Raw genomic sequence first — 25,968 nt, forward strand, 5'->3', positions numbered from 1 at the left:
TGATCTTCAATCAATAATATCTTACACAATAAAATAAAAAAAAGGATAATGTAATTTAATTTGGGTCTGTAAAGATAGATAGCCATAGAGATTATTCAGGGAGATGTTGGTGATACATTGAGGGTCACTATATCAAAGGTGTGTGTGTTTAACATAAGACAAATATAAATAGCATATTGTTACATTTTCAATGATGTCATCACAGATAAAAGTACACAAATTATTTGCACACACTGAGGTCATCTACAACTAATTACAGGTTTTACACAGTGAATGTGGATCTGTGGATTTATTTATCTTTATTCCAAATGAAATACATTTTCCACAAGAGAATGAAAACACTTCTCACTGCATCACTCCCTCTAAGAAACAATTGGCCCCTATAATGGTTGAATCTATTATTCTGCTGATTTAAAAGAAATACCATGATTATATTGCTTTGACATAAAATACATTATATAATAACCAAAACACATACACAACGTAATTCATGCTGAATTGTGTTGAAAAATGTAAAAGTGCATCTTCTTATTCACACTTGTCGGAGATGTCTAGCGCTGACTATTTCTATGCTGCTGGTGCTCTTAGTAGTAGCAAAGTCCTTTTGTCATTAGATTGTCGCTTATTGGAGCTTTCTGCAGCGGTTTCGTGCTGAAAATGTCAACCAACACCAAAAGGGTGAATACAAGAAGGCATAAATGCAAAAAAGGAGAAGCTGTTCTCTGCATTACACAAGATTGTTCCTCAGATTATGATGCACTGATTTTATGTCAACACAATGTAACAAAGTCTTGGCTTTTATATACAGCAACCCACTTCTTTGTGCTGTATATGTGCGTTTGTCTGGTCAATGGGATGTAGTGGGTCCATTGTGAATATACTGGAGGAGTGAGGAAGGTGAGTAGAGGTTGTGAAGCTTGGTCTCAGATGGCCCCCTGAAGTGTGGTGCATTGTTTTGGTTGAACAAGAAGGATTTCATGTTAAACTCGCTTGGAATGCTTCGATTTCCCAACTGAATCTTTTATGGTTTTCTCCTTGTAACAATTAAAATCTGGATCCAAGCTCTCAATGAGATCCAAATGTACATTTTAAACACTCCGGCTTTGAGAAGTGCTGCTCAGCCTCGTTAGAGTGCTCCAGAAATTGGCCTAAATAAGCAATCTGTAGCGTCTGCCTGAGTTTGGTAGGCGGCAGGAGTCTCTCTGACCTTGAAACTTCTCAGGGGACATGTAGGCACAAGCCCCCCACTGGTGGCCTGCAATTCGTACCTAAATCCCCTGTATCTTGGAGGACCTCCGTCCAGATGCCAAGAGGAAATGTCCAGTGCAACGGAACCGTTTAAGGCAGGATGATTTTTATTCAACATTGTCTCACCAGTGAAAACATTGTGTAGATTACACAGCAGGGATTACACTTTGTGTCCTCAACGGACAAAACCGTTGCATCTTCAGTTGCCTGCACGTCCCTCCAGAAGAGGTGCAGCACTGGCTAGTCGACAGCAAAAAGAACGTGCCGGTCTGTTAAAAGAGTCCTTGTATGGACTGACCTGACGGTAACCGCATGTGCATGCAACTCGAGTCGGGCATAACTTTGACTTGGAATAGAGCTGATTAAATGACTGATCATTTAGTATTATTACTGGCTTGCATGGTGACAGAACTGGAGACCCTGCATCTCGATCTGCCAAAAGTGCTTCATCGTAGAGGACAAGCAATGATGCTACGGTGTGACTGGTCAGGGCGCTGCACGCAGACCCATTAGACTGACTGGATAATCCAACCTAATTTGGAGCAGGCCATGTATAGTAAATACTAGTCTAGCGTAGGCTAGACACTTCATTAGACTCCCCTCGAGAGAAAGAATGTTAAATCAATCTTTCTGAAAGGCCATGTAATGTGATATTGAGGTTTTCTATTTTAAATTATAAACTAACAGGAACCTATTTAAAAAAAAAAAAAAAACAGCACTATAACATGCATCTTATTTGCAAATTCACCACATGCCCATGTTCCATTTTAGTTTAAAAGAACTACACTACTGCCCCAAGTATTTAAGCCCATGTCCGGTATAGTCTCCATATTCAATATAATCTTTAATTAGTTAATCTGGTCAATGATGGGGAATCATGACCGCTCTAGTACTGTAACTCCTACCGCTTTGTTCTACCAGCGCAGCCTTTGTGCTCTTCGCTAATGTCCTTCAAGCATGTCCTCAGCAGCTGGCCTTGACATGGAGGTCAAAGGTCAGAGCAAACTCAAGCACCCCTCGGGGACGGGTGGATACATCCGCATTACTGTAGCCTGAAGAAGGTCACTTTAGTAAGTAAGTGGTACAAAATGTTAAATGTGTTTTTTCAGTTTTAGTTAGTTTGTAAATTTGCCCACACAGTTGATAATTGATGTTTTTCGTTTTGGCTAAATGAAAAAAGGCAGTCTCATAAAATATATAAATGATCTTTCTCTGTTTATTTAAAGTTATTTAAAGACATGAATGAGTTTAACACATATTTTATTTTTTAAAACACATCACTGTGTACAATTGGTGACTAAATGTAATGACTTGTTCCACGAGGAACATATTTCATTGCACTGGTTTTTATACTGAAACAATGGATGCTGACAAACCGAATGGGAACAGATAACACCTCTAAGTTGCTCACCGTGATTCAGACTTCACACTGCACAAGTAAAATCAAAAGGAATATGGCGAGGATGAAAGACGTTGATACGGTTTCTATCAAAGAATGCACGTTCAAAGTGCACAAAGGAAAGGTGGTGTAGATTTGTGTGATGTGGATACATGTGGAGCACTGCAGTGGAAGGAACTGCAGAAAGCACATGAATCAAAAAAAATAAATAAAAAAAAACGTGATGTGACCGTGCAGGGAGGGAGGGAGGGAGAGGGGGAGGATGTGGTGCGTGTATCTGCGTCAGAGCTGCAGCCAATGAAGTCAGAGACGGGGCAGGCTGGAGCGGGAGATGCTGTTAGTGCCACTCACAGCACCCACCTGGGCCTCATGTCCTCTACGTCACACAGCGGGCACAAATTAGCCCCGCCGAGTGTTTGTCTGTCACACACACACACACACACACACACACACACACCCACACTCACACACACGCACACGGTTTGATGCAATTCATGCATTCAACAAATACAGTATCCCAAACTATTGGGGTACATTCAAATCAGCTCACTGACAGTGATCCCTTTCTTTCCATAAAAGAAAAGGAATACAGCGCTGACATTGATGGAAATACTTTTCTCATAAATCAACAAGGTTACACATTATTCTAACATTAAGCTTTCCACCATTGAGCTAATGTTTACGTAATGTCAACGCAACATATGGAAAGATGATTATGTAACTGCCGATATTTTTGGAGTAACCAAATGGCCTTCTGACATCAGTATCAAAGGATACGTAGCTAATCAGTACGGAATTATGTTTCATGATCTATTCATGCTATATTGTTGTAGCATTAAATAGTATTTTTTCAGGTTTGGCTCGGCAGAGTACTGATTGATCAGGGACTTCTTTTGTCAGTTAAAGAAAAATAATAAGCCCTATTTTTCACAAATTCAGAAATAAATTCATAAACATTTGTTATTTTTCTCTCTGATCCACACAATATTCACACACACACACACACATTTATATTTCACATGCAAATCCTGCTTATTTAAAGAAGTAGTGTTTTCTGTCACCACTTCTGACCTAGATTATCACATGCGTAATTCTGCTGACTGATTATGATGATGAGCATGGGGTCAGAGTGCTGGCAAAAGAAAGAAAAAAAGCCCAGCAACAAAACAAACAGTGCTCATTCGCTTAGCTGACGTCACTCATCCACGTGAAACGCTTCACGGTGCAATCTCGTATAACAGGGGGTCAAATGTTTCTCCTCAGATGTGCACATGAGAGCCGGCACGTGCAATGACGTGCTGAGCTCACTCATGTATATAAAACACACAGACAGCTCCAAATGTTGTCCTGAAATAAAATGTAAATAGTTTTGTTTGAGCTTATTATCCATTTTCTTCATCATTAAAATGATTAAACAACATTGTGCAACATAAGTTAAATATATTGATGCATTAATTATAATATACATATTATACTGTTTATGTTGAGTCATCTGTATAAAGAGCACTTTTACTTTTTGCACTTTAAGTATATCTTGATGTGTATACTGAATAATAGTGAATAATGTTTATATCATGGTATTACTACATTTGCTTAGGTAAACAATCTAAAACACACAGATGCACACACAGTGAGGAGATCATTCTGGCTTTACGTGAGGCAAACACCCTCCATTGGTGTTATATGATGCTGTCACACGCGTGTTGATCTGTGAGCTGAGAAGCCAGCCACATCCTGGTCCAGCGTAAGCTTTTTAAACACCACACACACGGACGGATCATTACTTACAGCTGAGTGATGTCACACATCCTGTCAAGGTTTATTTCTTGTATGACGCAGTAGGGTGTGTGTACAGCGAGGAGTTAGTAACCGATTCTGTGTCTTTGGCATAACACACCAAGAGGAAATTATCATTAAACGCGACAACACAACTCAGAAAATTAACAAATTATATATATATATATATTATATATATATATATATATATATATAAAAAACATGTATACACACATATAAAAATGTTGTACACACCCCATTTTATCTACCCACAACCTTCCCTTTGTGCTCATATGTCAGTAGGACAAAGAAGAAGAATTATCACTGTAATTGCATTGTTATACAAAATGAGAACATTGAGTTGCTCATGTAATAATAATGTTCTAATTAGATTTATTCAATGTCAACTGAAGCAGTGTGGGAAAAGGAAGGCACAGTGACTATAGAATATGAACATTAATTTAATACATTTGAATGAGTTGACAAATTAAGTTTGTGCCATAGAATAGAACCGCTTCTTAAAGAGAGAGAAGTGTGCATTGAGCAAGGAGTAGCCGGGGGGGGGGCGAGCGCCACAGCTGCCTGCAGACCTCCTCAGTAGCCAAACAAAGTCAGTGTGATCATGGGGGGGAAATGTGGGTGCTGACGTACCGACCCGTCAATCAATCTCTCTGCACAGCAGGCACCTGAAGAGACGGAGACGGCCGAGCAGCCAGACGTCAGCTCGGCCTCTTCGCTGATAACACACGGACGTAATCCATTCACGAACCGATCGCACACACACCTGCACGCAGACTCTAGCATTGTTGGGGCTTTATTTCATTTGAAATTACAGCACTTGTTTTTCTTATTTATTTACAATGCAAGATAATGATAAAAAAAAAATGAACCATGTTCAGAATTGCTGTCAAAATCACACCGTAATTGGAAACAACAAACCTCAGTGAAATGTACAAGAATTATTGACAAAACAATTGGAGGGAATTCTTTCTAACATAAAAACTGTGCCAGTGAAACCTCGTTGGACATTACAAGATCATATAAATCTATTTTGTGGAACCTTTCAGGAGTGATGACCAAGTCTGTAAACAATCATTTTAAAGAATGGAAACATTAATACGGAGTTACTACTTGTCAATTCCCTCCATTTTATCCTAGTTACTTTAGCTCCACCTAGTGTCAGACTGTCTGAGGACACTAATGTCGACCACTTTTAGCCACTGCCAAATAACAGAGGTCGAAAGGTCAAATTGCTGTATAGATGTAAAATGAAAATGGAGAAAATTGGAGAAAATGAAGGATGTTTGGATTCTATCCTCACGATAATATTCGCGAGTGGTATTCCTGCACAAGTCGAGCGTGTTCCCATCTGTCCGCAGCCACGGCCCTCACGCGCCGGAGCTGTGAGCAGCTGCTTTATTCCGAGACGAACATGTAGAGGAATATTCATGAGGTTGTGTGGTTTGTACGCCAGTGCTCTGTGGCGTCACAGTGGTGGCAAACAGCCCTGCTGCGATTCTTCTAGCGAGGTGGGCATGAAGCCAAGCTAAAGACACACACTCTGTGTAGCGCTGCAGAGCGTGGACACTCGATGACGTCGGGCTGCTCCTCGGTTTAATCCATGAGGACAAACCAATCCACAAGAGGCCTGGAACTGTTCTCGCAAAGTTTGATTCAAAAGAGAAATTCCAACTGGCCACAACCGCACGGATCTTCTTTCTCACAGGAACAGTGGCTTTGTGTTCCCGTGAGCGGAGGCTATTTTGTAATGTTATTCTTTATGTGGTGTTGATGTGGGAGCTACATAATTGTTGCAATGGAGAAGGCGTTTTGCAACTATCTGCACTAACGGGTTTGTCCCAGGAAAACAAAGAGGATAGTCAAATTGTTATCTGTGTGCCCGTCATTTAAACTCGCTTTATATATATATATATATATATATATATATATATATATATATATATATATATTTATTTGCCCAGATCAACAGAGTGGTGTGAACGGCTTTGAAGCGACACCGGAGCCATTTCATGGACTTGTGTGTTGTGTTGAAACTTGGGGATTCCACTCCTGAAATAATATCTATCTTGTTGTAAAGGTGAAGTGAAGACATGATAATTTAAACATCATTTCACGTTGTGACGAGATAAGTTGGTCTAGCCAGAGGTGGACTGTGTGATATGTGCTCTGGTTGTGGACCTTTGCGTTAACCTTTAAATGGCCTTTTGCAGGGAACATGCACCAACAATGGCCCCACAACACAGATCCCTTTATGGATCTCACTCACTGTTCTGTGCAGCCCCACAACTTTTAAATGCGCTGCATCAGTGTGGCATAATACGCAATTTTATCTACATATGTATTACTTAAAGCCTGCCATGGCGCAATTATTTCACATTGCTACTAAACCAGGAACAAAACAAAACTATTCCAATTTGTATTCCGACATCAAGGTTCTTGCAGAGCTTGGAACTGGTATCTTACTATGGGGGGGGCTCCCAGGAGCGGCCCTGTAATGGGGACAAGACAAAAAAAGCGTTGTGGTCCTGATAAGAATCTCAATGGCCCCGTTTCTGCATCTCCCCTCCCGGCCTCACCGGGGAGATCCAACAAAAACGGTCTCCATGAGGAAATACGAGCGTCAGCCCTCAGAGGCAGTGATCGGAGCAGCAACAGAAGCAGCTCTTGCTCTGGTGCTTTTTTTCACATTCAGTTCATGATGCACAAATAAACCATGGCTTTATTATGTGTGGCTGCTTTTTTTTTTGGACGAACAATTAAATTAAATCAAATTAGAGAGTTTTGTAATATATCTGTTTTTTGTTAAAAGCAATCATTTTACAGAACTATTGTTTTTATTAAAAGGTTTTCCGTAATTTATAAATGCCTCCTTAGTGTGTATGAACATTTGCATTTTACATTTGCTATGATTTGTTGCGTACAATATAATGCTGCCAGCGTGCATCAAAGCATGGGGGGGGTCGGGGGTCGGGGGGGGGGGGGGCGGCAGTGGGCATCCACCCCCTAAGAAGTCACAGATGCCAGGCGCGGTCAGGGAAGGAAGCGCCCGGCTCTCCGTCCATGTCGGCCAAGGGAAACTCTCATTTGGGCAGAGACCCAAAAAGATACAGAGCCAAAGATGCAAACAGGTCACATCTTCAGTGCAAACAAACAAGTCTGTAGGTCGGAGAAAAGCAGTAATGTTGACTGTATGTGTTGCGCTGTGTTTGAGTTTATATTGTAGTCTTTCCAGGCGTATTTACTCATGTTACAATAAACGTCTATCCAACCATGACGATAAATATATTTCGTTCAGGTTTTCAGACTTTGTCCTCCACGCTACTACGAGCACAGCAGAGTTATATTTGTGGTGCTGAAAGGGTTGAAAAATGAAATGAAAAGAAAGAAACTGCAATATCTCTTTCTTGAAAATATAAATCCCATTACCCTTTATTTTATTGTGGCAAAAAAAAACATGCATGGGGTTTTGCTTTTTCGCAGGTTTCGCAGGCATGCGCGCCTTCTCTTTACTACAGTGGTCCAACGGTTTCAGAGGTCATATGACAGATCTCGCCTTTAAAGAGAAATAAAAAAGTAAAAAAATAAGCTGAGGTGAGAGGATGCACAGTATGCCTAATTATGGAGTATTTGCTAAATCTAAAACATGACAACCACGCTTCAAACACTAATGTGATGCAAAGGAAACACCAAACACGGCTAACACAGGCACAAGCCGGTTCTGTTGGGCACTATGCATGTAGGCAGGCACGGCTCTCTGCTCGGAGGCGATGCTGTTCTTGGCCTTGAACTTAAACGCATGTCATGTGTTTGCCAGCGTAACAGCCACAATGTCCATCGAGGCCCTTCAGAAGCTGCCTCGTGTAAACAAGGAATGCTCGAATTGAAAGCAAAGGATGGTTTCAACCGCGCAGATCACAGGAAATCAAGGCATAACCAACAGGACCGGATATTGTTTATACTGGCCTTTGTTTGCAAACTCGTTGATATTTTGCACTAACTGAACTGGATCATCCCCAGGACTAGATTTTGACTTCCACAAACCGGGGTTACATTTCAAAAATGGACCTGTACCGGAATTGTAACAACACACTTTGTTACAGAAAATTTGTGAAGACATTGTTTCGTGTCTGGTTTTAGTTGCTGTGAGCAACTAAATGGACTTATTGATATTGTTTCATATTAGAATATTAGTATTAATATTTAGTTCTGGCATTCATTCATCACACTGAACAAACAATGTCACCATTAATATATAGTTTATTGTTCATTGTTTACTTTATTTAAAGAAAGCTTTTTTTTATTTGCCAATGAAACTGTACATGTCTGCACTGCTATTTTTTTCTATTTTCTCTATGCACATAAAAGGGTGCACTGGCCCCTGGGTGCACACACCAGGGACACCAGATACCCCCAGTGGATCTGGCTGTGATTACCCCCCCAGAACGCACACACCGCAACACAATAAATAAACCCCACGTTTACAACAGAACTGAAACTAATCATCAACAGGTCATCTGTCGCTGCCACAGTGGAGCCAACGATGAACGTCGATTCTGCAACAAAGCCGTAGGAAACCCAATGTGACTCTATCGAGGATTGATGAGAGATTATTAAAAGTAACCCGCAGCAACACAAGATTGTTTTCTCCGGATGAAATACTTATTTTAAGGGGGAGATGACGGCATTGCATCTATGCGGCCAGGTTTAATACTGCATGAAGAGGGGTTGACCGCGTCCTGGTCCGACTTCGCAATAAACATGTAGTAAGAAATGGTCTGTTGTTCCATCGATTGGTCCCCGAGGATATCACATACCTGCACTCTTGCGACAGCATTGACCGCGACTGCTACCATCGTCGCTGCATCCTGCGGGTGGAGGTTCCTCGAAGTCCTGCTCGTCAGGACTTTTCCGTTTTTTCGACATTTGCGGCTCCCTATTCGGGTTGACGGACATCCACCGATGGATCGATATCTGCCGATAACGCGAGACGCCTTCAACCGGCTGGATATACGACACAAACAACAGTCTGCGGGAGGCGAAAAGAGAAATACGAATAAATCTCAGTCCCATTCATTCAGATCCCTTCTCTGTGTGTCCTCTTTTTCAGCGTGCTGGGTGCGCAAAGTTACCATGTGGTGGCCAGCCGAGCTCCTGGAGACGCAGCGACGCATGGAGCCGGGTAGAGGCTCCTGGTTCCCGCCGCTCTCGGACAAATAATGTCTCCGGGGATCGTCTGGACCGTATTTCTCTTGGCAGATGAGAAATATTTCAATCGATAAGCCGATCATCTGCGTCGCGGATTATGCTCAAATCCCGCTCAAATGGAAGTTGCGCACTGGAGGCCACTTGTTGATCCGCGTCTTAAAACGCTTTTCGAGCTGGAGGGTTTTCGTCATTTCGTTTCCAGTCTTTTTTTGAATATCAATTTGCCTTCTTGTGTGGGGTGCTTAGCTCGAATGGTGCTCGGCGACGTCACACTTGTCTAATCAGGCATAGATGACGCACAGCCGGCACAACGGGACCTCTTAGGTATCGCGCAGGGTATAGGCCAACGTAAACGGAGATCATCCAAAGCGCGCGCGTCCCTCATTGGAGCTGCGCACGACATTGCTGGCAGAAGAGGTTCTCCGGACAACATCTGCGTCAACATCATGCGCGTGTCTGTATCTCTCGTTGTGCGTCCGTGTGTTTGAAGTGTGTGTGTGCGTGGTGGGGGGTACCTTCTCTTTTACAATACCATCAGTGGACCAACTGGTTTGCTTTCCGCGAGCCCCAGAGCAAATGTGTGTCGCGTCATATCGCAAATATGATGCGATTAATGCAGCTTGTTGTGAGAACAGACGATATATCGGGGAGGACAGAGACCACTTTGGTCGAGTTTTTACAAATGCTTGATGGTACTTTTCCCCTCCAGGTATCATGAGCCTTGAATGCGTGAGAGAAAGAAAGAAAAAAATGCGCGCTGCACTGTAAAGTGCACTTGGATAAAGCTGCACAGACCTCGTCAGATTGTCACTGAGCTCTACCTCACATGGTGTTTTCCTTTTCAGGAGACGCACGAATGGGCGCATTACGTCAGCAGAGTAACAGTCACCCCCTTCTCTTAATTTTCTCACATGTTGATTTATTTATGAGCACTCCCGGGTCAGAGGATCCTATTCCATTCACTACATCTGGTTTAGATTTCCACAGCAGCGCCATACTGTGTCTCCAAAAACGTGTCACTTGGATGTCAGGGCAAATGGTTTTTGATGTTTGGCGTGTTCGTGCGTCTGTGTGCGCGGACGTTCGCGGCGGGTTTCTTGTAAAGAGCTACAGTTGCATTCATGCCAATGACGCTGGTATTTCGTGGTTTCTGCAGACAAACACGCCTCTCTCACTCACTCTCTGGCTCTCCCCCCCTCCCATCCCTCATTCACTGCAGCTACACTGACGTCAAGACATGCTTGCGTCAATGCTTGCTTTGACGGAGAGCTTTTTCCCCCATCTGGACCATAATGGGATTATTAGGCTTGGAGAAATACTCCGCCTTCGTAGATTTTTTGATTTTCTTTTCTGATGCATGTCGCATTATCTTTTCTTGTTCTCAACATTATTTCTTAACATTATAAATCGTTCTTAAAGCAAATCACAATAATTCAATGATTGTATATCATTCTACTATATATGTATTACTTTTGCCTATTTTTTAAATTGTTTATTAAATACATTTACATATTCCTTTAAGTAACCACAGTGCATTTATTCATAAAGTAGTGCACAAAAAATGGGTTGATTGATTTGATACAAAAAATATTGAGTATAAATATTTCTGCGGCACGGTGGTGTGGTGGTTAGCTCTGTCGCCTCACAGCAAGAAGGTTGCGGGTTTGACTCCACGACTTCTGCGTGGAGTCTGCATGTTCTCCCCGTGTCTGCGTGGGTTCTCTCCGGGTTCTCCGGCTTCCTCCCAACAGTCCAAAGACATGCTCTGGGGATCAGGTGGGGATAAATATTTCTGTACACAGAGCACTTGGACACATGCAATATAAGCACATGGGGCCATTTCGTCCACCAATATGATGCAGTTGTGGATTCAATTTAACGGGTGGTTCTATTCTGTCAGTCATGCCACCGGTACAAAAGGGAGGATGTCCTGATGTCCTTGTACACTGACCTTGATCTTCTGGATTGAATGAGCGCTTGTGCCTGTTGACTGGCCTCGTCTACTCCTGGTGATTTCAACAAGGACTCAATATTAAAACATGGGGGTATAACAGAGTGCGTGTAGAGTTTTGCAAATATAAAAGTCCTTATAATGTGGATTGGTAGCTTCAAGAAGTCATGATTTACAATGGTAAACAGTACATAACTCAAATAAAACATCCCTGGAAATATTATTTTATTAAAACATAGCTTCACCAAATCACTGGAAAATGCAGATATTATTTAATAATATGCCTGCTTGTGATTCCCTTAGTGTCTTGTGTTCCGGGTCCCCGCGCATTTTTGATTTTGCCGATTAAAGTCTTTTTGTTTTCAAACTCTGCATCTGGGTCCTGCCTCCACCTACGCGCTCCTGACAGAATAAATGCAATTTCAAAACTGTCAGCAGACCCATGACACAGTAAATGACGATGCATCATCAATATCTTTTCAGAGATTTCTGCCCTCATGTCAGGGAGATGTGAATGAAAATAGAGTGAGGGGACTAATAGTGGAAAACCCTCCTTCTGACGTAGATGGATGTAATTCCTCACCCGAGTGTGAAAAGTCCTTCTCTGTTCACATAAAGGGAGCCGGAGGGTTTCTCCCAAGTCTGAGATTCTTACAATATATACCTGATTTGTAATGAACAATGTTAAAATGTCAAATAAAAACATCAAAAAACACAAAAGATTTCCATCGTGTCGTATTCAAGAATGCATGATATTGTGATCGTTTAGGATGACAATACTGTGTTCCTTTTGGAAAATAAAGCTCATTGTAGTTTACCAATGCTTTTATTATTGTTTTGTTCATTTCCAACAGCTGCTGCTCCAGTAAAGCTCATTTGATCATAAATAGCAGCCTGAATGTTAATCACAAACAGAGACAACACTAACAAACACTCGTAGGAAGGCTGTTGGGATTTTGGGGGATTTGGATTTTGGGATCTGGTGTTTTGGACTGGGGCTTAACTTCTTTAGGGTGGTACATTTATTATTTGATTTAATCTGGTGTTCCCTTAACTTCTGTAGAAACTAATGAGATTTGAGTTAGAACACTGACCTGTACGTCTATCGCCCAAAGACCCAAAAAACACTCAAATCCAACGGTCCCTTATGTAGGGGACGTCCATTACCCCAAAGAACCACCGCTTAGATTATAATTTAAAAAATGCTCATTGGGGGAGAATCCACAGCGAGATACTGTGAGGATGTAATACGTGGGAAAGAACTCTTCACATGGCATCGCAACAGCACCAAAAAGACGAAAAGGACACTGGGACCAAGTTGAATGAACTGACAATTTAAACAATGACTCAAAGTACATTCAAGTTTTTATTGTCATGTAGCTGGCTTCAAAAACTTGAGAGACCGATACATGTGTTGTAATATATGAAAAGGTCTGTATTGTCTGCATAGCAGAATAATGACATTATATCCCCCTGTTTATTTCGTTTAAAAATAATCGGGAAGATAATATTTCCAATTGCATCATTGTGGTACTAAGCAAATGCCTATTTACATGGTAAACTTCAATTACTATAGACAATACATTGTTTACTGATGTTTTTCCATTAAGCTATGCTTAATATAAGCAGGTTAAATGTATTTTGATTTGCAAACATTAAAATATGTAAGTTCGCCACGCCGAACAAAAACATGAGCTAAATTTAAGGAGAAAAAAATCCTTGAGTTTAAAACACACTCGCTGATTTATTGAGAACAAAGCATGTCGCTTTCTTATCGTGGGGACAAATTCGGCCCCCAAAACCAAAACCGTTCTTTTGCCTGTGAAACAAAACCCTCTTGATTGATTATTCCTTTGAATCGCAGCAGCTCAAACAGCCTCCGGTCATTATTTAGTGTCCGTCTCTCCCCCGAGTCTCCATCAGAGGGACGGGGGCGTCGCAGGAGTCCAGGCCAAAGGCAGTCGCCCGTGCAGGGCAGCGTCATACTCAGCTGCGTCCTGCACTTCCGTCGCAGCGGCGCGCTCGTACATGGGAGAGCCAGAGGAGGGCGCTGCGGCTGAGTGACCCGGGCTCGGGTAGTGGCTGCTGGGCCCTCGGAGGAACTGGGAGCTCAGGCTGGTGTTTATCCCCCCATTCTGGGACACGGGAGTCAGGGGCGAGTTGCTCACCGACCACAGGCTGGTGTACTGACTGTGCAGGGACACCAATAGGAAAACGCCTCAGTCAGCTCCGCTACGGGTGTTTTAGAAGTGCAACTCATGCAAAAGCCTAACAGTGCAATGTCTATAACCTGGCAATGATTTCTGTTAAAACATTTTCATTGTTAGCTGAGAAACAAGAAATGCATAAAAGGACTTGCCGTTATTTATTCTGTATTAACATCTGATACACAAGCTTTATTTCTTATTCTTTTCTCACTAGAACTATTAAGTTCACTTGCACGTCCACGTCATCTTCTTTGTGGTTGTGAGTTGTGGTTATGATTTCATAAACGCTGCACAAACCTGGAGGTGGCAGAGGTGTCCATCATACAGGAGTGTGTCGGGATCTGCAGACTGGACCAACTCTCGTGGCTCGAGAGCATCGACAGGCAGGCTGGCGAGTTGTCGGAGTAACTGACTGTAACACCGGACAAAAGCACTGGTTGAGCACGTTTCACGGGTCACCTGACCTTTCAGATAATACAGCGTAGCCGTAGCCATCAGCCTGATGTGATTCGCGCATGACAGGTCAAGGTGTGAATATTGTCTCCTCGCCGAAGCCCAAATATTTACAGCTCTGTGGCTCCGCTCACACAAAAGCCAGAGGAATGCAAGACATTCTGTGCTCAGCGGCGTTTGTTTGCATTTCTCGTTAATTACCGGGGGGGGGGGGGGAGGAAGTGGTGCAATTAAAGGCTGGAAGGGAACACTCACCGGGCGAGTTGGTGCGGTGGCCGTAGGGGCCGGCGTAGGGAGAGGAGCGGTGGTTTCTCAGGGCGGAGTAGCGCTCACAGCTGTGGGACGGGGAGAAGGAGACGGGACCCCCAAACTGACTGTGAGGACTGGCGGGAGGGCAGAGAGAGCTGGAGGGAGGAACGAACCAACCACCTGCTGGTGCCACAGAGGAGAGGAAGACGTGAGGGAACCAGGCGAGCGACTAAATAGCTTCCAGAATGTGACACGAAATCAGACGGTGCTCACATTGAGAATAGGCCGACTGCTGGTTTTCAACGGCATCTTCCCTCATGTCTTTGTGATCACTTCTGATTAAAAAAAATGAAATTATTGATGCTTATACTTTAAACGATAATATCAATCAATAATATTTTATTCTGTGAAAACATTGTTACCTCTCCTTCGCATCCAGGAAGGCCTTAGCAAAAGGGTTGTGCTTTATTTTGAGAGCAGTTATCTAAAATCCAAACGTAAATGAAAGAAAATAGAATTGAGTTTTTGCCAACACGCAATATCATAACAGATAAAAACGCGCACGTTTGAGCGTTTTCACACACACACGCGCGCACACGCACACACACACACACACACACACACACACACACACACACACACACACACACACCTCTTCGTTTTGGTATGCGGTCACTGCTATGAAGTGTGTCTCCGGGAACGAGTGGCTGCTGATCATCCTCCGCGGGCCTCCGACCCGCAGCACGTGGACACGTGGCTCGTACTTGTGCAATGAATTTAACATTATCTGGGGGGGGACAAGGAACGTTATTTACTATTTACTATTGTTTGTCTTATTTTGAAATGACGGGATGTTTGGAGACCAAACTGTTCCCTCCGTAATAAATAAAAACTACCTGACCGGCTCCGTTGAGCTTGTTGGTGAGTTTGACTTTACTAAAGGAGACCGGCGCTTTCATCCAGTGCGCCCCGAAGTTCGGGGAGTCCGGGTGGATGTACACGCAGCTCGGGGTTTGGGGCTCGGGTTTCCCACCGGGGACCCACTCCCCGTTCACGTATTTCCACCTGTGATTATCGCCAGACACGAAGTCCAGCAAGAAAGAGTACATGGCGTTCGGGTCCAATCCAGACACGTTTACCTTCAGCACCGGAAACATGCGCCTTGACAGAAGGAAAGATGGATGGGAATAAGTTAGTTATTATGGAGCAATTCGCGTCTGGTTCGACGCGTTTGCGTTCAGCCTCACCTGCCGTTCTTTGTCACTATCATCTCATTTGTAAGGTCCTTAAATGTCCGCCAAAGTTCGTCGTCATCCAGGGACACCTTCAGTCCCTTCTCCGTGGGGTCTCCCTTCTCGCTGCCGGCCTGCAGCTCGCTCTCCACGGCGCTGAGGAGGTGGTCCACCCGCTTCTGACCGGCCTTCCCGGGACACTCGCTCGCGCCCGTGGCCATCCTTGTCCAGGACCTCCTAGGGCCGAATTGACCCAATCGCGGTTCTTATTGGAAAAACAAAAACAACAACAAAAAAACAACCCGTGTCCTGATTCCTGATTCCTGATTCCTGATTCCTGATTCCTGTTGTCGTGTCCGCACAAAAAAACACGCAGTTGTCTCCGGGACGCTGGACGTCAGGTTGCGGATTTATAGGCTCGTCTCCTCTTTGATCTTTGCGGGCTGGCCGCCGATTGGTCCGCAGCAGCCGTGCGCCAATCAGCGCGCAGGATGGCGGCTTTTGGAATATGTCGGTTTGACCCGCTTTATTACGTCGACCTGTTAACATTGACACTCTGATCAAAGCCGCACCTGCATGAAAAACCCTCCGTCGAGCCTCACTGCTCCGCGGCTCCTGGAGTCTCACGTTTAGTTCCAATGAAGTTTCTTGAACTTTTTGCGTTGCTTCTACTTTATGATACTTACATTTCTAAATTCGAAATGTTGACACGTTGTTGCTGCTGTGACAGATTTGGTAAACCAGTTTTACAGAAACCTGTGACATTTTCTGTTCTGTTTCTAATTTGATCAATTAGTTGAAAGAAGACGCACTTAAAATTAATAAATCAATAAATTAATTTCTTTATAGGTAAACACGTGGAAATGGAAATCCAGTCAAGTGCAACAACCACATCAGTAAAACGTATTTCTGATCATTGCTGTTATATAGTAAACCCTTTATTTAAAAAATGTATTAGGACATTTGACTCGTAAACAATTCTAAAACTATCATTGTTTGGGAACTAAAACAAACATGGCATTGAAACATGTTTGCAATGTAAAAAAATGTGTGAAAAGGATGTTTGTCATATGTGAGTCATTTATAAATAATGACATTGCAGATAACAAGAGATGCTTTGTTGGTCATATCTTCAATGAGAAATGTGTTCTTTAGAGTTTCTCCCCACGGCCAATTATGTCAAGATTTTTAAAAAAACAACAACAAAACCATGTAATCTTTACAAAAATGAAATAAATCTCTAAAATATTTTTACCTCAACAAGCTTTAGTTGACACACATCTTCAATGGATAAAGAATCAGGTGTTTTACGGCTTGTGTCCCAAACCAGAGGCTCAAAAAGTTGGTGCCAAGAAAACACCCTCACGCACGCACAATAAGGAGTGACGTCTGTCTGCCACAACCAAATCAAATGAATATGATTCACGTGTCTCTGTTGCTCCTCGCCGGGGTCATTCTGCCCGGCTCGTCATCGCAGACACTTCTCGGCTGTTTCAGGTTGGACCGTCTCGTCTTTCGGTGAGTGGAGCCGATGCCGGGAAGCATCTGAGCAAGAAGGGAGAAGAAGTGTCCTGCTGATAACTCGATTCATGGGACAATAGGATTTACAACCAGACGTGTAGTCCCGCAGTGTCATACCCGCGAATAACTACTGTATTCTGGTCATTTTATTCGGCGTCACCTGTTGCCATGGTAGCTTCCAAAGGAAAAACAAACAAAGGTTAAAGGCAGCTAGTGGGTGACAGCTACGTGTTAGCTTCCATGGACCTCTGTAGTGTTGTGTTGTGGCTGGTTTGTGTTACTAACCAGATCTCCTGCCAGCTCAGTGAGTCTGTATCCAGCAATCTGGACCACAGCAGGAGAAGAAAAACAAACCTCACTCAGTTCAAACAGAAGTTTGAAAAGAGCTTCTGATGTCCTGCGGCCCCATAGGTTCTAAATGTTGCTAAAGCCTTGATTTGTAGAAAAAACAAGAGGTCAAATTATCCATGTCAGTACATCCGTTCCTTCAAGTATCTGCATCTGTTGTTTGCGGATAATCTACAATTGAGACAAACTAATAAACATGCGCGTCTCCTTCTGTCCTGGGCCACAAGACAGCGTAAATAAAAAGTCCCGGGTGTCACGGCTGGTGTTATTTCCCACAGTCCTAGTGTGTCGTTTGGCGCCTCTCTTTCCCTCTTGCAACCCCCCACCCGGCGCTACAGCAGTCACACTGGGCCGCTTCCTGATGTGGGCCTGCAGCATTGAGAATTAGTCTTATTGATGTATATGGTGCTGTTTAGATCATTCATTCGTCAAAGGATGAAATGCAGGTGCAACTCAAATTAACTTCAGAGACCACCATCAATAAATGTTTCCTGTTTCCATCAAGTCTGTGTTCAGTTTGCTTTGCTTTGGTAAAGCTTAAAAGTATTTTCTATAACATGTTGTGTAGTAAAACAAATTCGACTTTTATTCTATAAGTTTCACTGAGAAGACAACATAAAGCAAACTCTGTGTTGTGAGAAACATGTAAATATCTAAACTTTGGAAAAGTTAGCAATAATGTAAACTATATAATTTTTCCCTGAAATAGGTTCTCATCAACTCAGCACTTAAACAGAGTGGAATAAATAGGTTCATGACAAATTAACCCAAACGTGAGCTCAAAATCCCCACAGAGTCGATCTCCCTGACCCTCTAATATACGGTTCATATATTATAAACACCTCCTGGTACTCTGAGGTAAAGGGGAGATTCTTCCCACAAACGTTACTTACTGCTGGTGCCTCACAAACACACAAAGCCTGGTTTGACACCTTAAAGGTGTCAACGAGTGTAGCACACCTGACCGGCAGCGGAGGATCTGAGGCGTCAGCGCCGAGCTGAGGTGCATAGCGCTCCTGCTTGCCTGTCGACCAGCGCTTGCCGTCCCCTCTCTCCCTCCTGCAAGGCTCGCCCTGTGTTTGCTCAGGCCCCTTTTGACACGGGGGTGTCTCTGTACATACTTACCTCAGCACCTCAGTATAATGTCACCAGTCTCTCTTGATCACATGATACCACTGCAAATATTTTAAAATATCGCCCTATACATAAATGTACAGTTATTAGTTATAAAATTCAAGAAAAACTACTAACTATTAAAAGAAAGGCAAGAATACTCAAAACTTGACCAAACCACTGAAAAGTCTCTGTGAATTCGGAAAGTAAACTGCTTGAAAAACCTTTTATCTCCTCCTCTCTGCAGGGGGTGTTTGACCTTCACACGAAATGCCGGCTTGTTAATATATTCCTAATGGCGTGCTATTTCCAAAGAGTAGCCGTAGTGTGGCGCGGCTCACACCCAGTAACACTGAGCACTCGGGTGACAACACACTTTGTCTGCTGGGTGCAAACTGGCTCCAGGGGTGACTCCTGAGCAAGGCAGCGTTTACTCACAGGACAGTGCAGCAGGTAACAAATCTGTACAAACACCATCAGCTGCACCGGAGGCAGGTGGGGACTGAGGATGTGGACCCGTGCAGTAGCATGTGCTTGGATGGTGACACGCGACACTGCAGAAGCTTGATTGTGACAACCTCTGATGAATGTTTGCCTGGCGAGATCCTACAAAGTAAGAGACATGCAGACCAGCCCCGTCTCATGCACGAGCTCCACTCATTGAAGTCAATTCATAGTAATAAACATGATATGCTCTGGTGAACTCATTTTGTAGACCTGTAATACATACTTGTGAAATTCAACACGTTGAAGAGAGACCATGACCAGATGGCCCCAACGTTAGCGAACGACTCCCTAAACAGTCTGATAAATCATAGCGTTCATATTAAGCATGTCGATGGGCACAAAGCAGAACAGATGAATTGGCTCATTGCTTGAAAGTATAAATAAGGATTTTACCGACTCCATATTTTGGGCTCCTGCTCTAATTGCTTATATATTTTGTTTATTTCTTACGGATGTGGGGAATGTGCCTGTGAGCCTGGGGGGGCTTTGTTTGTGCGGCAGGGAGATTTCACACTGATGGACCAATTGTCAGCGCAGGCCTTTACACGCTGTCCTACCCAGCTCCCAATGCTGTTGCACGGTGGCATGTGCTCACATCATACATGCTCCCAGTAAACAGTGTTCCGCCATAATTCACCAAAAGGGATCACGTTTTGGCTCATTCCCATTTACAATCATTTCAAACAGAAAAGGAAACATTTTACTAAGTTACTTTACCGGTACAACAATGAAACAGTTGGAGTGACAGTTGGAATTATACATACTGAAAAAAATAGCAGTTCAAAATCGATGTGCTGAAAGAAGCGTAAGTTACAGTTTTAAGCGCTGAAGGTGCAAATGCAGAGTCAAGTGCCGCTTTAACTGAGAATGCTAAAACAAGACATTGCAATTGTGTTAATTTTAGGTGAGAAATTGAGGTGGAATAGTTGAAAGAAATTAGTGACCGTTCATTTGCGTTAACTGAAAAACGTTGTTTCTTAAAGAAACAGTGAACGAAATCTTTGCTAAAGTTAACCCGCACATCATCTCTGCCACTTTTTGGTAAACGGAGCGCTGTTTGCCTGGAAGCCCATAAAGCTTTAAATGACACGGAACTCTCCAAACAGTTCAACATCTGCTTGCAGTGCTGGCATGAAGTGACACCACCGGCCCAATTGCCATACGTCTTTGGTGGTGGGCATTATTACGACATTCTCCCTCGGGATGATGTTTGCCACAGTCAAAGCGGCCGTCCGAGGAGGGGAGCATCTACAACAGCGGGGTCGGCTTCTGTTTGGTCATCTCACTTCGACGTGAGTAATCAGCTCTCTCCTCCGCGAGGGTCAATGCTGGACAAGCCAGCCATGGAGTCTGTGTTTGTTCTTAAAGGCAGTGCAAACAGAGCAGACTCTGTAGTCTATAGCCTATAGCCGAGTACCATGTCACCCCCTCCACCAACACCAGCTGCATCTCGGACACGTACAATTCTCAGACACACATAATACACTGTCTTCTGTATTATTTTCATTATTTATTTGAACCACCCGCAGTGATCTTCATCTCCTCCATCTTCAGCAGTGCAGGGATGCTTCTCTGGGACCTTGTTTTCAAGTTGCAGGTCTGCTTTCTATTAACGAGACATCGACACACATGCAAAATATCATTTACCGTTTTTTCTTCTATAAACTGTCACTGAATCCCTTTCCTTGCAAGACTCTTGTGTAGTTAAGATGGTCTGTCAGTTATATCTGAAGCAAAAGTCCCTCAGATCTCCACGCTCAGCTAGCTTCTGTAGATCAGAGAGCTCAGAAAGAAAAATACACTTTGCCGAAAGTCACTGCAGATGAAACATTGATCAATTATGGCTTAAAGTCGTCGTGTCACAGTGCTGCGACAAAACCTACCAGGTAGTAGCTGGTTTTGAGGAGGGCCTTCACAGATGAGTCATTGAGCTGCAGCTTGGAGACAATTTCTTTTGTTTCTGCAGAATAAAGGGGAAGGAGGCCGACAGACAGAGTTGCGGGATAGAGGTTTGAAGCGACCCCTCCCTTTTTTTCAGGGGGCGGGGAAACGGGGTACACAGAACAAATGAGAAGCAAACACACAGCCACAGGAAGCCATTAATAGCTGCAAGGACCTATTAGGCCCCAGCAGGTGTTCTTCCCTTTGCCTGCTTTGGTCCCGCCTCACCACTGTGTTCGTGACCTCTCGATAGGAGCCAAGGAAACAACGGGTAGTTTCATTTGCTCAGCAACTTGAAGCTAGAGGGCCTCCAAAGCCCTTTATTGTGCCCCCCCCCCAAGTGCAAGTCATTAGGGAGGACATTTACATCCTCCTGACGAAGCACTGCTCTTACAGGAAGGGCAGATGATACAGGATCTCTCTCGTGTTAGACCACCTCTATGCAGCCAGTCTGAAGCTTATTGCTCTTTTCACACCTTGTGACGAGACAGTCAAAATCAAAGCCAACCACAGCAGCAGCAGCAGAAGCAGAAGAAGAAGAGAGAACAGGTAATTGCATTTGCTAAAAGCAAATAAACAAAAACAAAAGAAAAAAGAATTGACAGGATGTATTAAAGTTCAAAAAGGTTATGATAATTTGAGTCTTATAAACAACTTAATACCTTAGTGTGAAACCTGTGTTTAGAAATTGACAGTCATGTATATTCTTTTTAATAGACTTTCTCAAAGGACAATGTGAGCAGAATGTGACAGAGGACCATTAACATACAGAACAATGTTGTTCAAAGCGGAACAAAGCTGCTCAAACATCACTTGCAAATGATTTGTCTTATTTGCAGCAGGTTAACAGTTAACATTTGTTAAAAGCAGGTTGATACAATACGAGTCCCATTCATCAGCCGAGTTAGCAGGCTACAGTGTGCACAATAGAAAGACTCAGGATTAAGTTATGAAAAGCAGTTTTTAAATGATATGCATATCACTTGAAGAGTAAAAGAGAAAGTGGCGGCGTTGCATTGTGAAAACAGAGAGGCTTTGGTTTGCAGGGTCTGGAGTTGTAGCTCAGTTGTAGGTAAATAGCCTGAAAGCCAAATCAGGCGCCCCGGGAAGATACTTGGCCTCCAAACTAAAGCTAAGATTTCCGAGCTCCGTATTGCATCAAATTGTTTCCTCCTGTAGTCAAAAATGTAATAATATAATGTTATTAGATCTAAACTGAAGGCCCCCATGTAGGGAGGCACGCAGACCAACTGGCCCGGAATCAAACACGTGCTAAGTAATATACAACACTTGAAATCATTAACAGTGAATGTCACAAGATCTTTACCTTTGCGATACACACGTGACTCAAGCCCTCAGTCTCGACGCGGTCAAGATTGAATGCTTTACCTGCTTGGTGTCGTTCTGTGTCTTTGCTCTGGCCGTCTCCTCTGGCCGCTGCAGCAATGCTGCGTGAACCTTGACCTCAAGCAGGGCGGCAGAGACGCTGACTTAGCCTGAGGGAATTACCCACAATGTGACATCAAAAACGGGATAAGCAGTGAAAGCTTTGGAGGCGTGAAGAAAGGTAAACAAAGAGGACGGGACATGTGTGTTCAGTCTGTCATAACAATATGTATTCATTTAAAACATCAAGGATTAAAGATGGAGGGGAAAAAAACACATATCAGACAATATTCATTCATGAAATATAAAATGTAGCCATCGCAGACGTTTTAACAAAAAAAAACATCAAACATTATTCATAATCACCTGTTTTCTTGTAAGGAAAGAGCATGAAAGAGTCAACAAAAAAAGAATAAAAAGTATTAAATAAAGACCCTCAATTGTAAATGATATTACGTTACGTGCCGTCCCCTTTCTATTTACACAATTTAAAGCCCTCACTAAACTCTCACACTCAACACTCAGGTGGTCAGTTACATCCCTGAGGGTGGAGGGTGGAGGGTGGAGATTGGGGGGTTGGCCCAGCTTCTCGGAGGTGGTGCATGTCGCTATGGGCCTCTAGATGGCGCTGGAGGGTAATCGAAGACAAAATGACGGACCGGTAAGCGTCTCCTCATGCCGGTAGTGCTTCAACACTGACAGGAGATGATTGATTCCTGATCAATGCCCAGCTCGTATCTGTCCATAAAACGATCCCTCGCTGCATGATTGTGCCGCTGTGACAGTGAATGTGACTTTTTTTGATTCAATGATAAGTATTTATCGACCTGGAGACGAGCCTGACGCCGGGCCTCAGCCTCTGGGTCCACGTCCGGACGTTGCCTTCGTCATCCGAGGCTCGGCTTGCTCTTCCTCTCCTGCCCGTCAACAGCGAAAACCCAATTTAGACTCCGTGGGAGTGAGTTACTCAGCTCGACTGAAGATTCAAAAAAGAATGCATTTTTGGTAATCCCTCTCATCTGCCAAAAGCAACCTCCCACACAACAGCAGAGGGAAAAAAAAATGCGCAGGAGGAAAATGCCCAACTCCTCTCCCACAAAGCCCAAACCTTAATTCCTGTGTGTCTGTAGGAAGCCGTTGTGTAAGGATGAGAGCCGCTCTAAGGATATCATCGGGCAACAGTGACCTTATTTAATCCTGATCAAGACGGATGCCCAACAGATGTTGCAGCGGGAGGTTTGAGATGCTGTTTTCAACGACTGCATCTTGAAACAAATGTTATCCTGGCTATAAAGATGAGATGTGAAGTTGGAAAAAGGCAAAGTGTTTTACTCAAAGCATGCAGGGTTTATGGGAGTAAGAGCGTGCACACCACAGCAGATTAACCAGGAAAAACATGGGTCCACGTGCTCCCCATAATCCTCAAATGAAGAATGTAAGATGCTTGAAGTTTTCGTGGGAGGACTGCAATGTCTGATCCAACGCTTCTCCCTGAGGTCGCCCGGGAAATGCCTTGTTTTTAAACAGGCAGCCGCTGAATGAACACATTACTGAAGTTTATGGGCTGAGTCTGTTCGGGAAGTGTCTGCTTTGTCTTTTCGCACAAAAGCTGCTGGAAACGGGGGATTCATCTGTTCCGTTGCCACAGTAATACTGTCACGGCAGAGCAGAGGGACCTGCAGTTCTTGTGACGTGGCGAAGGCGGCATCCATCTGCGCTCCCTGCCACTATAAATCAAGGGGGGATGATGCTGCTGATGGTGGTCCAACCATCCTCTGCTAGAAAGTGACCATGACGCTGCACAGAAAGGGGATGGAAGACTGCAGCCGTTTCCGTTGTTTTTTTAAATTTTTTACTCTTGATCCACGTAGAGCCAGCAGATAAAAATTGAAATCAAAGCCACAAGATGCTGCAGGTGTAGACAGAAGCAGTTGGTGGCAGAATATAAAAAAGGGGACAGGTGAAAAGAGTTTTAACAACTCCAAATGATTGAGCCCTTTGGAAAAAGTGTTTCCACCAAGGCAACCTCCCCAACTCGTTGACACTCTCTGCTTCTTTGAATTACACTTTTCCTTTTGAATACAAGTATTTGAGCTACTTCAGATATGATGATGCAGCTCTCACGGCCAGGACAGACGTGGTCTTTAGCCGCTGGCCTTCAGGCCTGAACCAGACCCCACGCAGCGAATACCGTAGAGAGGCACACGAACAAGGACACGATTGAAATGACACAATGGAGCAGGATTACACAACTCTCGCCCACAGAGGCAATAGATAATATCATCACTGGAGGCTCTGGGTCTTGGTACACACTGTACCGAGACCCGGCCGTGATCTCAGTCCGCAACATGAGACAATTAAAACCCTCTGTGACACTGAATGGGAACAATTAGCCTGGCAGCTTGTTTGTTTATTCCCATTATAGAGTCCTGTAATGCCATGTATCACCACGGCGGGGGCACACCAGGATAACATGTCACCCTCTCAAGTTATTCAAAAATATCCTTTTGACTACAAAAGGTAATAAGTGGGCATCTTTTCAGAAAAAATTGCTTTCGGATTTTTAGTCAAATTCCTCTATTGACCGTAAGAGAAAAGTTTATTGGCACCAAAGTCCTAAATTATATCCAGGTACAATGAGGTTAGGAATACTTTTTTACAAATAGCTTACCGGTTGTTGCTGTATTGGCTTTTTGCACACACCGTTTTGTCTTTAACATCGGAAATCTTCAGTCCAACTCGTGACTTAAAAGTGTACCAGACTGTGTTGAACTCTGGTTACCAAGTTACGCAGAACAAAGGAGTGAAGCCTGATTGGAACCGTGTCATTGTACACACATTTTAAATATATTTGTGACTCTGCCTAAAATGTAATCAAAGTTTACCGTGACTGATGATCAATACGATGAAGCATTCTGTAGCTGATGAGAACCAAGGCTTGAATTATCTTTTGACTTTGGTTTATTTAGTTGTTCATAGTTTATTACTAAGCCCTCAACTGATCTATGACCTGTGGTTTCTCTCTGAGCAGTACATTACGTTTATTACCATTTATAGAATCAAAACATGGTTCTTCAGAAAGTACCACATAACTTTGGAATTGCCCGAATTAAGCCCTACATTCAAACTGGGAATACCTTTGCTGCCAAATTGTTCTTCACTCGGGGAGAAACTGTCCCCAAGCGATTTGGAACGTACCCTTGTATCTCTGTGTAAGTGCATTGTTTGGTTTAATATGACAATAGTAAAGCAGGGTGGACATTTCCAGTCTCTCCTGAAGGGATCATGCACCTGCAGGCTCCTCAGCACACTGGTCAACCCTAATTAACAGGAAATCTAAGAGGCTTACGGCAGTAATGCCCAAATAGCCTCAGGTAGCTATAGCAACAACAGATCATTCAAATAAAAAGT

At 43.5% G+C, this 25,968-nt stretch overlaps 2 protein-coding genes across 9 annotated transcripts in view; both read right to left on the reverse strand.

Annotated features, from left to right (window-relative positions):
- The window catches only part of pde10a (phosphodiesterase 10A), a 42,050-nt gene extending 32,118 nt beyond the window's left edge, over positions 1–9,932 (reverse strand). For 2 of the 7 annotated variants that reach the window (XM_040178623.2, XM_078104139.1), the window contains exons 1-2: positions 9,574–9,932; positions 9,259–9,470 (exon numbers count right to left, since the gene is read on the reverse strand). In XM_040178623.2, the coding sequence (XP_040034557.1) occupies positions 9,259–9,397 (139 nt within the window). In that variant the 5' untranslated portion in view covers positions 9,398–9,470; positions 9,574–9,932. Of the gene's footprint in view, positions 1–9,258; positions 9,507–9,573 lie in introns of those variants that run through there. The other 5 variants (XR_013467873.1, XR_013467872.1, XR_013467874.1 and 2 more) reach the window with 5 other exon arrangements.
- A 3,015-nt stretch (positions 9,933–12,947) lies between these two features.
- Positions 12,948–17,401, reverse strand: tbxtb (T-box transcription factor Tb). 2 transcript variants are annotated; one of them, XM_078104140.1, is made up of 8 exons: positions 15,757–17,401; positions 15,406–15,670; positions 15,162–15,296; positions 14,932–14,993; positions 14,783–14,844; positions 14,516–14,692; positions 14,105–14,219; positions 12,948–13,790 (listed from the first exon to the last, which is right to left on the reverse strand). In XM_078104140.1, the coding sequence occupies exons 1-8, from the start codon at positions 15,960–15,962 to the stop codon at positions 13,520–13,522; spliced, it is 1,293 nt and encodes a 430-aa protein (XP_077960266.1). In that variant the 5' UTR covers positions 15,963–17,401; the 3' UTR covers positions 12,948–13,519. The 2 variants fall into 2 exon arrangements, with proteins under 2 accessions (XP_077960266.1, XP_077960267.1); XM_078104141.1 differs by having other exon boundaries at positions 14,516–14,689; positions 15,757–16,126.
- Between the last annotated feature and the right edge of the window lie 8,567 nt (positions 17,402–25,968).

This window comes from Gasterosteus aculeatus, chromosome 6 (assembly GCF_964276395.1).
Source record: "Gasterosteus aculeatus chromosome 6, fGasAcu3.hap1.1, whole genome shotgun sequence".
Classification (NCBI taxonomy): Eukaryota; Metazoa; Chordata; class Actinopteri; order Perciformes; family Gasterosteidae; genus Gasterosteus; species Gasterosteus aculeatus.